This window comes from Eubalaena glacialis, chromosome 6 (assembly GCF_028564815.1).
Source record: "Eubalaena glacialis isolate mEubGla1 chromosome 6, mEubGla1.1.hap2.+ XY, whole genome shotgun sequence".
NCBI classification, from domain to species: domain Eukaryota; kingdom Metazoa; phylum Chordata; class Mammalia; order Artiodactyla; family Balaenidae; genus Eubalaena; species Eubalaena glacialis.
The window spans coordinates 16027212-16043775 of NC_083721.1; the positions used below are offsets into that span (position 1 = coordinate 16027212).

Sequence of the window (16564 nt, forward strand, 5' to 3'; positions counted from 1 at the left end):
ATGATATGCAACCATTTATTCTTAGTACAATCAATCATTGAGGGATTAAACCTAACTCTGATGAACATAAATATATTTGGAGAAGTTTCTGACAGTTGAGATTAGAGCACCGTAGAAATATTAAAGATGTGAAATTTAAAAATACACAGATATGAAACTGCAGTGAGCATCTTACTACTTTGTTTCATGGCTGAATTCTGTTCATGATTCTTAGTAGAATCAGTCAATGTTCTATTTCTATCATTTTCTACGCGGATCTACAGTATGATCGTATCTTGCTAAATAAGAAAAAAGAATATCTTTGGAAACGAATTATGATCTCTGAAAACATCTGGTAATAGGTTTGTTTTAATTACCTTATTTAAAATAAAATAACCCTTCTCTCAAACTATATCAGGCAAGCATTAAACTCGTTAGTATAGACGTCGGCCATGTGGGTAATAAGGAGAAGCAATAGATTTTACTCACTATCCCTTTAAAATAAAAATCTTTTGGCCAGTGCATAGCAGCCACCAACCTCTTATGCTCACATTGAATAATTTCAAGTTAGGACGAGCCCTGTCTCTTCTGATACTGTATTCTCAGTTTCTCCAGTTGTTCTATACATTGGGACTGGGCCAGCTTCAATGTCCGATTCTCTTCCGTCAGTGCCTCAAATTCCCGAGCCAGCTGAGCGGCGTCCAGCTTCTCCTTTTCTGCCTGATCCAGCTTGGCAATGAGCTCCTTCCTGAAGATTCAGGGGGGCAGGTGAGGAAGAAGCATAAAATGTAATGCAAACAAATTAAATTATACAGCAACAGCATAATGGAAGTCGAATATGTCATTCTATTCCTCTAAATTTTACCCATCTCTGCTTGCCTCCGATGAATTACTTTTATTTTTCCAACTTCACAAATGTTAGATGCCTTTATTTTATTCCAGCACCTTGTCTAGATATATCCAAAATATTAAACATATACCAACGCAGATATAGAGAACAAATGTACGGATACCAAGGGGGAAGGGGGGGAATTGGATGAATAGGGAGATGGGGATTGACATATATCCACTATTGATACTATGTAGAAAATAGATAACTAATGAGAACCTACTGTACAGCACAGGGAACTCTACTCAATGCTCTGTGGTGACCTAAATGGGGAGGAAATCTAAAAAAGAGGGGATATAAATACACATAAAGCTGATTCACTTTGCTGTACAGTGGAAATTAACACAGCATTGTAAAGCAAATATACTCCAATTAAAAATAAATAAATAAATAGAAATAAAATAAAATAAACATATACCAGAAAAAGCTCAATAAGTCCTTTGACAGTCAAAAGGGGTAATCTTTTAAAGAGTACAACAAATTATAAAAATTATCACTATTTTGTAGGAAGAAAACAGAAAAATTTGCTTATAATTTAAGATGCTATTGTCTTACGGGTAGGTGAATCATAGTTTGTCCCTTACCTAAGTTTTGTCCTCTAAATTCAGTTATTATCTTCTTTTGTTTTCTATTTCTGAGTTTAACAAATCTTTACTAGGCAAAGTAACAAATCTTTATGAGGAAATTCCAGTTGCCTCCTGCAGATATTATTTTCCATGTCTTTCCCTAGTCCTTATATATATCTTGTCGCCCTAACTAACAAAGCAATATCTCTACGTTTGGTGCTGGCCTGACTCCTGAATTTAGGAAGCAAGCTAAGGTTATTGGAGGGAACTTGTAGTGATAACGACTAAAACAATAAGTATTTGTAAATAATTCATTGATGTAAATACACATAATAAGGAGCTAAAGATTTGCAGTCTATATTTAGATTAATAAATATGACAACCCAAGACAGGTCCACTCCCCTTATATGTGTCAGTTAATCCTAAACTAGACTTAACTGAATTTTCCTTTGCCTCAACACAAGGGTATGTCATATTTCTTTCTCCTCTGTATGCAAAAGTGCAGAGACCTGGAAGACCACTTGAACCAAGTGATTAAACTTGACATCATTAGTAATGAGACCAATAGATGCCCCATGCATCACAAAAGACACAACATCTTTTCTGTGGTATTCCTGCCAAAAAATGCACACATCAGACAACCTCAAATTGAGGGAAATGTTACAAAAGTATTTGAAGCCTGTATGCTTCAAAATGTTAAAACTGTTTCATATTTAGAAAAACTAAAGAGAAATGACAGTGAAATGCAATGTGCAAATCTGGATTGGAAAAAAAAAGCTGTGAAGGACATTATTGGGAAAGTGATGCAATTTAAATATAGCCTGTGAATTAGATAATACTACTGTATCAATGCTAAATTTCTTAATTTTAATTATTGTACTGAGGTCAAGTGAGAGAATGTCCTTGTTCTTAGAAAATACTCACTGAAGTATTTAGGGCAATGGAGCATGATATATATATATATCTACACACATATATATAATTGTATATGTGCATGTGATATAGATAGATGGATAGACACCGCATCTATCTAAGAGAGAAAGAGAGAGAGAGCCGCAGTAGTACGTAGTTTTGGGAGAGGGAGAATAAAGCACAACTGGGAAAATTCTTAATAATTAATGAATGCAGTAAAGGAAGTATGGGGGTTCTTTTTACAATTTTTGTAACTTTTCTGTAAATTTGAAACTATCAAACAGTTGCCCCAGGAAAAGGATAAAAATCAAATCAGAATAGAAGTTCTAGTATTTTCTTCCTGCATTCAACAGACTGCTTTGTGTACCCAATTTGGTGACCACTGAGCAAAACCAGGCACTGGAAAGAAAGTGCCCAACAGGGACAAAGGGAAGATAATCTGGAACATTCATATGCATATACACAAGGTTCCTTTGGGCCCTTATTGATCTTTGAATCTTCCATAGTATTTGGAATATAAAGGCTCCCAGAGATAAATTAGAAGTTTGGGATTAACATATACACACTACCATATATAAAATAGATAAACAACAAGGACCTACTGTATGGCACAGGGAACTATACTCAATATCTTGTAATAACCTATAATGGAAAAGAATCTGAAAAAGAATTTATATATATATATTTGTATAAAACTGGATCACTTTGCCGTACACCTGAAACTAACACAACCTTGTAAATTAACTATACTTCAATTTTTTTAAATGGTTTAAAAAAAGAATATAGGGAATTCCCTGGTGGTCCAGTGGTTAGGACTCCGCTCTTCCACTGCAGGGGGCATGAGTTTGATCCCTGGTTGGGTTCGGTGCAGCCAAAGGGGAAAAAAATATATATAAAGTCTCCCAATAAATATTTATTGAATAAATATAATTGAAGAGTAAGGTACCTCAGAGACAACATGTATTTTAAAGGTGAGTAAACAGAAACTCAAAGTGTTTAATATAATTGGAAAAAGTCACACACCTAATAAGAAACAGCCATGAATCTAACCTATCCTTCTGATTAAATGCTTAAGGTTCTTTGCCTCTAAACATAGTTTAAGCAATAAATGTCAATAATTAAATATTAGTAAAGTTTCTTATGTAACTATCTTAAGGAAATTGATTAGTAAAACTTATGTAAGTAAAAAGAGACATGCCTCTAAATCCCTCACTCATCAGATCATCTATTCCTGTTCTTTTCTTCCTTTCAAATTAACTGTGTCACACAAATAATGGCTACTGTCCAGGTTCCATATCTGACCTCATTTAAAACTCCTGAGGATATCTGTTATTAGTTTTGACTAGTAGGGAAAATAAATCACAGAATCACAGATTTACAACTAAAAGGAATGGTCATGATTGTCTAATCCAATTTTCTTGCATTGGAGAAAGTCAATAATAATTTTTTCCTTACTGGAATCAAGAAGACTCAATTGATAGGTTTCTAAATTAATTTCATGTATTTGATAAGCAGTTACACATCTATTTAATGAATACTGTCAAAACGTCTGTTGCCTCCGGTCCAAGACCTATTTATATAGACAAATTGATGCTCATTCATTAGCAATTCATAATTAAACCCTGGCACATCAACCTACAAAGATAATCTTACAAATAGATGATCTGAGGAGCAAGTCAATATGTATAATTGGCTAGAATGTGGTCCTGCCTTTGATTTCTTGTTTATCATTTCCCTTCAGCGTAATGTGATAAAGGTGTAGAAGACTATCATTACAGGAATCTTATTTATACCATAGTTTTCCAGATGATGTACCTCAACAGTGAAAAGGTCATAACCTTGGGTCCGCCATAGATCATCTGCTGGCCCCATCCTAAGCCACATGCCTGGATAAGTTTTTATTTGCTAAAACAAATGGGGGAAGGGGAAATCCAAGTGAGTTGGTAAAGAGAACTTTAAAACTTTCTGCAAACTAATTTCAAAATTAAGGAGATTCTTTATGTTGTAGGAGGTTGGGAAATGGATTCATCATTAGTACAAGTATTTCTATGTTTCTGGAAAGACCAGAACTCTTGGAACTTTCTAAGTTGACTAAAGACTTTGATTTGGAAAAGACAAAATCCTAGGCAGTTTAGCCCCCAGGAGCTAAAGCGTTTTGAATAATAATGTAATAAAGGGACTTCCCTGGTGGCGCAGTGGTTAAAAATCCGCCTGCCAATGCAGGGGACATGGGTTCGAGCCCTGGTCCAGGAAGATCCCACATGCCGCAGAGCAACCAAGCCCGTGCGCCACAACTGCCGAGCCTGTGCTCTAGAGCCCGTGAGCCACAACTACTGAGCCCGTGCTCTAGAGCCGCGAGCCACTACTACTGAAGCCCACGCACCTACAGCCCATGCTCCTCAACAAGAGAAGCCACCTCAATGAGAAGCCCGCACACCACAATGAAAAGTAGCCCCCGCTCGCCACAACTAGAGAACACCTGCGTGCAGCAACGAAGACCCAATGCAGCCAAAAATAAATAAAATTAAATTAATTAATTAAAAAAAATAATAGTGTAATAAAATACTATCTTCATCATAGGGAGATTTAATTGTGATTTAGACTGTACTGTTAGTGGTTCTTGAAAGGTGTGTGTTCTAGCACCAACATTTATACACAGGAGAGGAGTAGATGCTTCAAGATGACAAAAAGGATGTGAAAGTCCACCTTCATCTTATGCAGGTGGAGGAACAATAGATGGTATTGAAATGGAATTTCCAAAACACAGTCTAGACTTTGGTATTGAAGCCCTACAAATGAATGATGCAGGAATAATAAATTTACCATATCTTCTGGGAGCCAAAGGGCAACACCTTACCTTTGCAGGAAGAAGTAAGATTTGCTCTAGAGTTTCTCAGCCTTGGCACAACTGATCTTTTGGGCCAACTCTTTGTTGTTGGTGGCTGTTCCAGACGTTGGCATTATAGAAGGTTTAGCAGTATCCTCGGCCTCTACTCCCTAGATGTCAGTAGCACCTCCCCTCACCCCACATCATCACATCCAAAAATGTCTCTAGACATCGCCAATGTTCTGGGGGTAGGAGGCTGAGGAATCAGCCTAGTTAAAAACCCCGACTCTATAGGAAATGGAGATTTCACTATCAATCACCCGAAAAAGGGTTAAATTCTGGGTTAGGAATAAGGGGAAAGACAAAATGTTTCCTCGTTCTGTTTTTTGTTTGTTTCCTTATTTTAATTAATTAAGTAGTAATTTTATTAAAGTATAGCTGCTGTACAATATTATATAAGTTACAGGTGTACAATACAGTCACAAATTTTAAAGGTTATACTCCATTTATAGTTATTATAAAATATTGGCTATATTCCTTGTGTTGTACAATATATCCTTGTAGCTTTTTTTTTTTTAAACAGGTTTTTGTTCTATGTTTATTTATTTATTTTATTTATGGCTGTGTTGGGTCTTCGTTTCTGTGTGAGGGCTTTCTCTAGTTGCGGCAAGCAGGGGCCTCTCACTATCGCGGCCTCTCCTGTTGCGGAGCACAGGCTCCAGACGCGCAGGCTCAGTAATTGTGGCTCACGGGCCCAGTTGCTCCGCGGCATGTGGGATCTTCCCAGACCAGGGCTCGAACCCCTGTCCCCTGCATTGGCAGGCAGATTCTCAACGACTGCGCCACCAGGGAAGCCCAACTTGTAGCTTATTTTATACCTAATAGTTTGTAGCTCTTACGTGCCTACCTCTATACTGCCCCTCCCCTTTCCCACTCCTCACTAGTAACCACTAGTTTATTCTCTGCTAGTCTGCTTCTTTTTTGTTATATTCTCTAGTTTGTTGTATTTTTTAAGTTTCACATATAAGTGATATCATCAGTATTTGTCTTTCTCTTAGACATAGACTTTTAAATAACTATGATTAATATATTCAAGAAATAGAAGAACAGATGATATATTTCAATAGAAGACTGGAGTCTACAAAAAAAAAATCAACAGAATACATTAATGGAAAAATTAGATGAATTCCAAGTAAAATCTAGAGTTTGTTAATAGTAATATATCAATGTCAGTTTCTTAGTTTCGACAAATGTACCATGGTAATGTAACATGCCAACGACTGGGGAAACTGGCTGAGGGAAAAATGTTTCCTCATTCTGCTCCCCTAAAGATTGGAGTTTCTTTCCTTAGCAAGGGAGACAAAATTAAAGGCACTCTCACTGAAGAGAGGTAAATATTCTGTCCCTTTTAATGTGGTTCCAGGCAGAGAGGATTAGGTGGAGAGATACCTGAGAATGAGATTCCAGTTAAAAGACTGGACTGCCTGTAATTAGGTATAAAAGGCCCAAATCATTATGTTTGGGGCATAAATGGAAAGTGTAATCTCACAGTCTAATGAAATCTGGTATATTGGGATTTCACATAAAACTAAATCCTGAAACAAAAGAATCCCCTTGTCCACACGGGGAGGGGGAAGGGTAAGCTGGGAAATCCTATTGCAAACCAAGCCCTGTCCTCAATTCTCGATAGACTAGTTAGTCTCGGGGAATGTATCTCCACTGTTGGAAAATGAACTCAAAACCTATAAATTATACAAAAGGCATCTTATCCATATTAGACATCTTAGGAAAGAGGACAGAACTTTCCCCCACATTGCTACATACCCTGCAGACACTTGTGGAGAAATACCTCCATTTACTGTTTCTTTATGACGGTGGAAACCTGCTTTCTGAGGGCTGTGTAAAGATTTAAGAAAAATGTGCCTGGAATAAAAAAGCGAGGTTTGGTTTTCAATGTTTTCTAACTGTGGTATAGTTTTGCAAAGAAAATTGTACCCTGAAGTGAAGCAAATAAAACATAAAATTGAACTTCCCCTGTTTGGTCCTTGTACAGTACCCCCCCATCACCCTCACCATCCCCAATCTCTGAGAGGTTCCCTAGAACACAGTTTAAAAGCCTCTGCCTTCAGGAATGCCCATAAAGAAATAAATGTTTCTGATTAATCATAAAAACCCCTTGTTGTTGGAAATTTCAGGATAAAGTAAATACCGTGACTAAAAACAAATCAGAATAGGGCTCTTTCTAGACTATGCCTTTACAAATTACTTACGCTCCCTTTTCCCCCATCCTGATACATTCCCCTCAATGAGATGTCGCTCCCTCAATCATCATTTTTTGTATCTTAAAAAAGGCATGAAAATACAGGTCTTATACTGATTGTGGTACTCCCATATGAAAACACCTTTCTAATGTTTTGCAACTAAAATTATATACAACATTTTTAAACCCAGTAATAAAAAGACAAATAACTCAATTTAAAAATGGGCAAAGGATCTGAATGGACATTTCTCTAAGAAGTCATAGAAATGCCAAAAAGCACATGAAAAGGTGTTCAACATTTTTAGCTATCAGGGAAGTGTAAATGAAAACCACAAAGAAACATCATTGTACACCCACTAGCATAGCTATAATCAAAAAGACATAATAGGTGTTGGCAAAATGTGGAGAAATTAGAAACTTCATGCATTTCTGACGGGAATATAAAACGGTGCAGCCACTTTAGGAACAGTCTGGCAGTTCCTCAGAAGGTTACACACTGGGTTATCATATGACTCAGTGATTCTACTCTTAGGTACACACCCAAGTGAATTGAAAAGATACATCCACACAAACACTTATACATAAATGTTTGTAGCAGCATTATTCATAATAGCCAAAAGTACAGACAACCCAAATGTCCATCAACTGACAAATGGATAAATAAAATGTGGTATAACCATATAACGGAACATTATTTGACAATAAAAAGGAATGAAGTACAGTCATACCTCATTTTATTGCTCTTTGCTTTATTGTGCTGCGCAGATATTGTGTTTTTTTACAGATTGAAGGTTTGTGGCAACCCTGCACTGAACAAGTCTATTGGCACCATTTTTCCAATAGCATTTGCTCATTTCATGTCTCTGTGTCACATTTTGGTAATTCTTACAATATTTCAAACTTCTTCATTATTATTATATTTGTAATGGTGATCTGTGATCAATGATCTTTGATGTTATTATTGGAAAAAGACCACGATTCGCTGAAGGCTCAAATGATGATTAGCATTTTTTAGCAATGAAGTGTTTTTTAATTAAAGTATGTATGGTTTTTTTTAGACATAATGCTATTGCACACTTAATAGATTACAGTATAGTGTAAACATAACTTTTGTATTCACTGGGAAACCAAAAAATTTGTGTGACTCTCTGTTGTAATACTCGCTTTATTGTAGTGGTCTGGAACCGAACCTGCAGTACCTCTGAGGTCTGCCTGCACTGATGCATGCCACAGCAAGGATGAACCTGGAAAATATTATGCTAAGTGAAAGAAGCCAGTCACAAAAGACCACATACTGCATGATTCCATTTATCTCAAATATCCAGAATAGGCAAATACATAGAGACAGAAAGTAGACTAGTGGTTGCCAGTGGCCGGCGGGAGGGAATGGGGAGTGACCACTCAGGGGTACAAGGTTTGTTTCTGGGGTGATGAAAATGTTCTAAAATCGTGATGGTGGTTTCACAGCTCTGTGAGTCTACTGAAAACCACTGAATTATTTTTTAAGCCACTGAATTATTTCTTTTAAGTTATATAACATTTTTCAACCTGACTTTCCTAAGATTTTATCTTTTTCTGACAGTCTAAGTCAATCTTTTAAACACCAGAGCACCTCGCACAATTTTTCATATATAGAGCGGAAGAGTGGTCTCTCCTCTGAACAAGATAAAACACAAAGCAAGTTTTACTAATTGTAAATCTATTTGTAGAACTAATTATAGTTTAACCATATATTTTTAAAACTTCCAAACAATTCAGTGATAAATATCAAATGCCATAAAATACCTGTATCTCACTTCCATGAGTTTCCATTACATACACAAAACCTATATGTGTTCTATAAAAATGCTTAAAATATTTATTGAAAAAAGTATGTATACATTTTATGTTACTATATAAGCAATTATATAAAAATACCTATTCACATCCAAAAGGCCTAGAAAAAAATAGGCAAAAATGATAGTAGGAGTTCTGTAAAGATGTCAGAATTCTTGGTAAATTTTTAAAGCTTTCAATAAAATTGTCATTTTTTTTCAATTGAGAAGAGAAAAATTTCCAATGAAAGTAAGAACAAGCTTTTTGTATATCACTGGTCAATAAGCCAGAAGCTATTCTTTAAATTAAATTCATCCCATGCTGAATTTGTAATCCCAGAAAATGTTTGACTCTCTTTATCCACCCAACAGACATGATTTAAAACAATAGTTATAATCAACTCTTCTCCTCTCCCGTCTGCGAAGTCTCCCAAACTAGGTCCAGGGAGACCCCCTCTGGAGATGAGAGAGAAGTTCAGCTTAACCTGTGCCCACATGGCTCCAATATTCAAAATCTCTCTTTTAAAATATCTGATTTAGTGACTCTCTGTGTGGCCAGCGTATGCCAGCCAATCACTGGAAGCAGCATAATCAGCCACACTTGATTAAATGATGGGGAAGAAATTCTCATCCAAATCATCAAAAAAGTGGAGAGTGAATTTACTTGGGTCAAATCCATTTGGCCCAATTTATCTTGCTTGAACACAAAGACTGTTCAGGAAAATACCTGTTTTAAAATGAATTACTGCTTCAGTAAAGTGTTAATGAAAACACGGATCACCCATAACCCTTGGAGGACCAAGTTCATTTATTTATAGATATAAAATATAACCCTACTTTGAATTTTAACAATTTATCTTAGCAATTCTTTATTGCTGATATTGGCTCCATATTTTAAATACAGACCGTACAAATTACAAATTTAAAAAATGCATACATGGAGCATAGAACAGTTTCCTATCATCAGCTACTGTAAATCACCCCTATTCGTATTTTACCCTACGTGCAGCTCCCTATTCAGTGATTAGGATCCAAAGAGATGTTAAAGGGTATCCAGGTCTGCAGGGAACTATACATAGTCAGAAAGGACAGAAACTTCAGTGGATAACTATTGATAACACTAGCCCACAAAAAGTGCCCAAAGAATCATTCCAGTGAATTTTCCTTCACCCAGGAAAAGCACTGATCACTGTGGGATGGTTGGACTAGGGACACAGGTGAGCTGTAAGCTCTTTTAAGCTCTTTTCAAGGATAGCATTTGGACAGGTGCAGAGGAAGGAGGGAGACTCTATACTGAGAGCCTGGTGTGAGCAAGGGCACCGAGGTGGGAAAAGTGAATAGGTCAACGTAGCTGAAGACGAAGGATGAGCTAGAACATTCTGGAGAGGTACTAAGGCCCGAGGTAGATCTTTCAATCCAGGCCAAGCACTGAGTGCCCTTCTCTAGCAATAGGAAACCATAGGCAGGGAAAGCAGTTATAATATTACATTGATCAAGATTTGAAATAACAAGTCCTGATCCCAAATGGCAGAAGTGGGAATGAAGAAAAGGAACTTGACAGACTTTATAAAAAAGAAAGGAAAAAAATAATCAAAGAATTTGGTCTTTGCCTCACATCTAGTCAATTATTAGGAAGAAAAGAAAAAAAAAAAGACAACATCATGGTTTCAAGAAAACTCCAAAGTTCAAAGAGGTTTAGGGAGGAAGTAAGATTAGTTTTGCAGAAACAGCAGGAATATGTTTCAATAAAAGAGCAGATGAATCACTCTCATATTGTTATCCTATTGTATTTTTTAATGCAATATACAAAAATATAAACTTACAAAATGTATAATTTAGTGGGTAAGTTTTGCATGGCCCCCACCCAAAAAAGCTACACATGGGGTTAATTTAAATAACACTGTACTTCCAGTCTAAAGTGTTTACAAATAAATACATAATTACCTGGGACTTTTTTTCCTATCACAACACCACAGTTCTCACACAGACACACACACACACACACACACACACGTACACCCACTGGAAGATACCTTTATAGGCTACTATTATACGAGTCCTCCTTTAACTTAATCACTGGTCACATTATTAGTAAGCTTCCTCTGTTCCTTTATGAAACTGTTTTTAGGGCTCATATTGTGTGTAAATGGACAATTTAAGCATTCCGACCAATTTATGAAAACTCTTAGACCACAAAGAAAGTCTCAGACATACGAAGGAAAAGTTGTATTTCTGATCTCCTCGTAAGCATCATTCAATGCCCTATAACCAAAAGTCCAGGTAAGACTTTATGTTTGAAGCAAGGAAGTAAGAAAATAACATGCTAACTGTGGTCTTACAGTGAATGTAGAAGTCTGACCCTAAAACCCATGATGCTCCCTACCATATTATACTGTGCAACCACCATTCTGGGGAGTCTCCAAAGGGTCCCACGAATTTCATAAATCTCTCAAAACAAAATATATTTCATTTATATTCATTTAAAAATTAAGTTTTATATAAATATAAATACAAAGTATAAATATTGATATAAATATGGAGTGATACCATGTATCACTCCAGTAAGAAGAAGGGAAGAAGCAGAAACTTACAGACTCAGTATGTTTGGATTATGTGTCACTCATCCAACAAAAATTTATTCAGTATCTACATGCCATGCACTGTGCTAGGCTTCAGAAATATGATGGTGAGAGACACCTGATTATCCTCCCTTTTATGACACTTACCACTTAACAGGAGATGCAAATATTCATCAAAAGATCTCCCTAATAAATGTGTAAGTACAAACTGACCAGTGCTATGATGCTTTGAAAGTATGAAAGAATGGGGATCACTGGGTAGACATCAGCAGAATTTAGTGCAATGAAAAGGAGGAGAATTCTGAAGCATAAAGTTATGAGTAAGTAAAGTGATAGTGCTTTAATTAATAGAACTAATTCCCTATAGCAGAACTGTAATGGTAATAGAAGCTATCAAGGTAAAAACTTACTGGACTATTGGGCTATAAAATGTAGTTAGGCAACTAATCCATTTACATTATTCCAAAGAGCCGTCACAGTGGCTTCTTTACTTGATGTGGGTACTCCACCATTCAAGCATTAATTAAAATTCACCCCAAGACAAAGTGCTCTGGGGCCTTTGGGCACATTCACATGGAACATAACGTGGCTCTAGGTGGTATTTTGGCATCTTTAATTTCCTGAACTAAAGAATGCTTATTAAAAAATTAAATTTGAGTAGGAAGCACTCCTGTGGTTCCTCTCACTACTGTAAAGCATTTCATCTAGCGCAGTTGCATTTGGATCATTTCTAGAATCAAACATGACATGCATGTAACCTCTGAACCACAGAATGTCAGTTCTCCTCCCGGTATGTCTCCCTCCCTCTTGCTCCCATGCTCAGCCTTTTCCTCCCCTGCCTTTCCCAGTCCACGACCCCTGGTCCATGACCAGCAGTCAGTATTCAGGGCTGAGGGTGCGCAGGGGGACAGTACTTACTTTCTTTCCTCAAGCAGGGCGATTTCCTTTTTGACCTCACGGTATTCTTCTGCTATCTGGCAGTGCTGTTTGAACACCTGCATGGATTCCATGGAGTCGTGACAAGGCGGCAGAGGCTTCACAAACAACAAGAAGAAGAAATCAGTCCATTTCCTTGTAGCAGAATAAATTACCAACCATCGTGCTCTACTGATGTTCTTTAGAAGGAGAGTTTTTGCATGAGAATAGCACTGTCCATCCACATTGGACAGAGTTCAGCTGATTCTACTTGACTACAAATAGAGAAGTGGTCTGATCCTCCCCACATGCATCTTCCAGTGTTATTCCGGGGCATTCTCAGGCCCAAGCCAGAGCCATGAGACCCGTTACAGATCAGTTACCTGCCATGCGCTGGAGGAAAAATAAGTCCCCTAATAATTCTGTACTTGTCCCCAGAAATCTTAAACTCTGCTTTAGAGAATTAGTGATGGGGAAATAGTTCAGTTGTCTGTTTCAATCCCCCCTTGTTTTCTGTTCCTGTAGCTCTATCACATCTTGTAGAGTGGAGGAGCCCTACAAGAAAGGAATCCAATGAACTTATTTATAAAACAAAAATAATCACAGATACAGAAAACAAACTTATGGTTACGAGGGGAGAATGGGGGGGTGGGTAAATTGGGAGATTGGGATTGAGATATACACACTACTATATATAAAATAGATAACTAATAAGGACCTACTGTATAGCACAGGGAGCTCTACTCAATACTCTGTAATGACCTATATGGGAAAAGAATCCAAAAAAGAGTGGATATATTCGTATATGTATAACTGATTCACTTTGCTGGACACCTGAAACTAACACAACATTGTAAATCAACTATACTCCAATAAAAATTATTTTAAAAAAAAGAAAAAAGAAAGGAATCCAAACTGAAAAAATGATGCTGGCCTGGAAATAATGCTTGCAAGAATTAACAAAGCATATGAAAGACCAAACCCCAAATAAGACGATGCTTATAAAGTGTGTGGCCAAAGAGAACAAGACTTCCTGTCTTTGCTTCTCTCCCATCCATGAGGGAAACAAAGGCCAGAATGCAAGCCTTTCTAACCGAAACATGTTGAAAATCCTCTTTCCAGAAATTATTTTTAAAGAACTAGCTTTCCCTGAGTTTGTAATCCTTAGTTCTAATTAGTGGCACATTATTAAAAGCATTACTTGGAGAAATACTAGCTAATAGTCTTTTAAAGAGCTTTTTAATCACCTTTTTCAATTATTTATAGAAAAATGTTATATAATATCTGAGAAATATGACTTAATTGCTAAATAGGCTCTTCTGTCTAATCCTCTCTTCACAATAGTCTTTATATGTAAACTATGTGTCTGACTAGGTCATAGTTTCACTAATTTTATATTAGTAAATGAGAACTAATGAATTTCTTACTACTTGCTCCTCTCACAATATATTCTTCAAGGACACAGATTTCTTTGGGTGTCATATTTAGTGACCTCACCCAGGATGCAAAAGAAATTCTAGAAAGTTCTACAAAATTCTATAAAATCTGATTGATAAATAAGATGACGCTTCCTGTTTATCATGAAGCCTCTGAGTAGAGATCTTCTAAAGGAAATAAAATTTGAAATAGACTTGGATGAAATTAACCTTTATGTGGAACATCTGTTGTGTTCTAATCCATGGAAATTCATCTAATAATTATATTATGTAGCATCTTTCCCTACTGCCCCATGAACACATTCACAGCATAAACTCAGCCTGTTGGAGCCATTATCTCTTTCTATAGTGAAATAAATTAAAAAGTAGTGCCCAGGAGTATAACAGTACAACTCACCCCAGGATATAAAGCCATTGCCAAAGGCATTCAGAACTCCTGGCTCCTCCAATCCTAGATATCACCACCCCCTCATCAATTTTCACCTGTTACACTGGCAAATGACCAGGTATAACCGTAAGGGGAATGAAAGCAATTTACTCTGGGCACCCTCACCAAGCTGCTATTAAATCATCTGTGCCCTGTTAAAGGATTTGCATACCGGTAAGCCCCAAGACTCAACACATCCTATTTCCTGTCCTTATGAACACTCATAAACTACACTCAGTTCAGCCCATAACTTGCCACATGGAGGTACCTGAACCACGAATTCAGCATAGTTACCTATGTGACAGCCAGAAGATTTTAGGAGTCTGTGTTTGCATGCCTAAGAGGATACAGATGAGAGCAGCCATGGAAAGGGAGAAATGCCCTTTGCTGCTATAATTTAAAAGAAAAACTGAAAATTACAGATAATAATTTTCTTAAGAAGAAAGAGTCCTCTTTTCCTCCTTGGCTTGCCAACCCACAATGCTTTTTACTAAGGGGGAAATGTTTTCATGACTTCTTTTTTTTTTTTTTTCTTTTTTTTTTTTTCATGACTTCTTTTTTTATTGGCACTATTTAATTGTGGGAAATTTGAAGATGTTTTTATGTACAGGTAACATGATCATGCTAACGGGACGTTAGGATATGGAGTATTTCAGGATATATTCAGTATCCTCATATGTTCTCAGCAGGAAGATCATGCTATACGTCACAATATTTTCAAGATTGCCCACAATTAAGAAGTAGTGCCAATTTTTAAAAAAGCCAAAAATACTTAGTGTTCAGTGTTTCAGGGAGTAAAAAGATGCCAGGTGTCACTTCAGTTTCCAGCTCCTAAAAGCTCTGTCTATACCCAGCCTGACATGTAACTCAGCAGCACTATATGTTCTTCCAATTCGTATGAAAGCATTAAAGGACAAAATTAATTATTTTTTAAGCAAGAAGGGAAGTTATATTGCACAACACACCACAACACTGTAAAATTATCTCATTAGTTGCCAGGGGCTGGGGGTGGAGGGGAGGTGAGTAAATGAGGAATTATTATTTAATGGGTATAGAGTTTCAGTTTTGCAAGATGAAAAAGTTCTGGAGATTGGTTGCACAACAATACGAATAAAAAAAAAATACGAATATACTTACCACTACTGAACTGTACACTTAAAATTAAGAAGATAACATTTGTGTTATGTGTTTTTACCACGATAAAAAAAAAGTTTAATGCAAAAAAAAGTATCATTAGATTCTTCTGCTGCCCCCAGCCCATCTTCTAAGCATTGCTACTAGGATTCCCTATCTGAGACTCACTTCATTCACACCCTACCTTTCTCTCCTTCCCAAATTTCTCCCCAGGGAACTTAAAATTTCTCATCCCTTTATAATTCGAAGCCAGGTACTACTAAACCCAAACGTTGCTGGACAAATCAAAGTGCCCTCTGGTCAGCAGGACCCACTGTTCCTAGAAAGCCATTTGACATCATTGGATGTTTACTCCAGTTTAGGAAACTCATCAAAGAATTTTTTAAACACATATTGTTCTCATCCCAACAGGAATTTACCTGATATAAAAAATAGAACTACAGAGTAATGAAATGTATTGTCCTGCATGACATAGCACACTCTCATTGTTTCATGATATAATGTGGGTTTGTGTGTGTGTGTGTTGTATCATAAGGTCCTCACTGAGAGTGACTCTCTCTTACCTTCTTATAAGCCCTGAAAACAGGAGAAAATATATGACCAATAGGGTTCACTGAATAAAGTGTTTACCCGAGGAAATAGATTCCTAAAATTCAAGCACAAGAATCAGGTTTCCAATTTAAAATTGAAGCTACTAGTAGGCTTACATCATGTGACATTTAAAACACTGGCACCCATGAATTAATCAACTGTACATGGATTTAAGATACTATTTAACATGTGTTCACATTAAAAAAAAAAACCCAAAAAATAACGTAAAAGAATG

The 16564-nt window shown here is 36.7% G+C and overlaps 1 protein-coding gene across 1 annotated transcript in view; it reads right to left on the reverse strand.

Moving 5' to 3' along the window:
* Window positions 1–324: 324 nt before the first annotated feature.
* The window catches only part of MAP3K7CL (MAP3K7 C-terminal like), a 39167-nt gene continuing 22927 nt past the window's right edge, over window positions 325–16564 (reverse strand). The window contains exons 5-6 of the mRNA XM_061192703.1: window positions 12745–12860; window positions 325–727 (exon numbers count right to left, since the gene is read on the reverse strand). Coding sequence (XP_061048686.1) covers window positions 547–727; window positions 12745–12860 — 297 coding nt within the window. The 3' untranslated portion in view covers window positions 325–546. The remainder of the gene's footprint in view (window positions 728–12744; window positions 12861–16564) is intronic.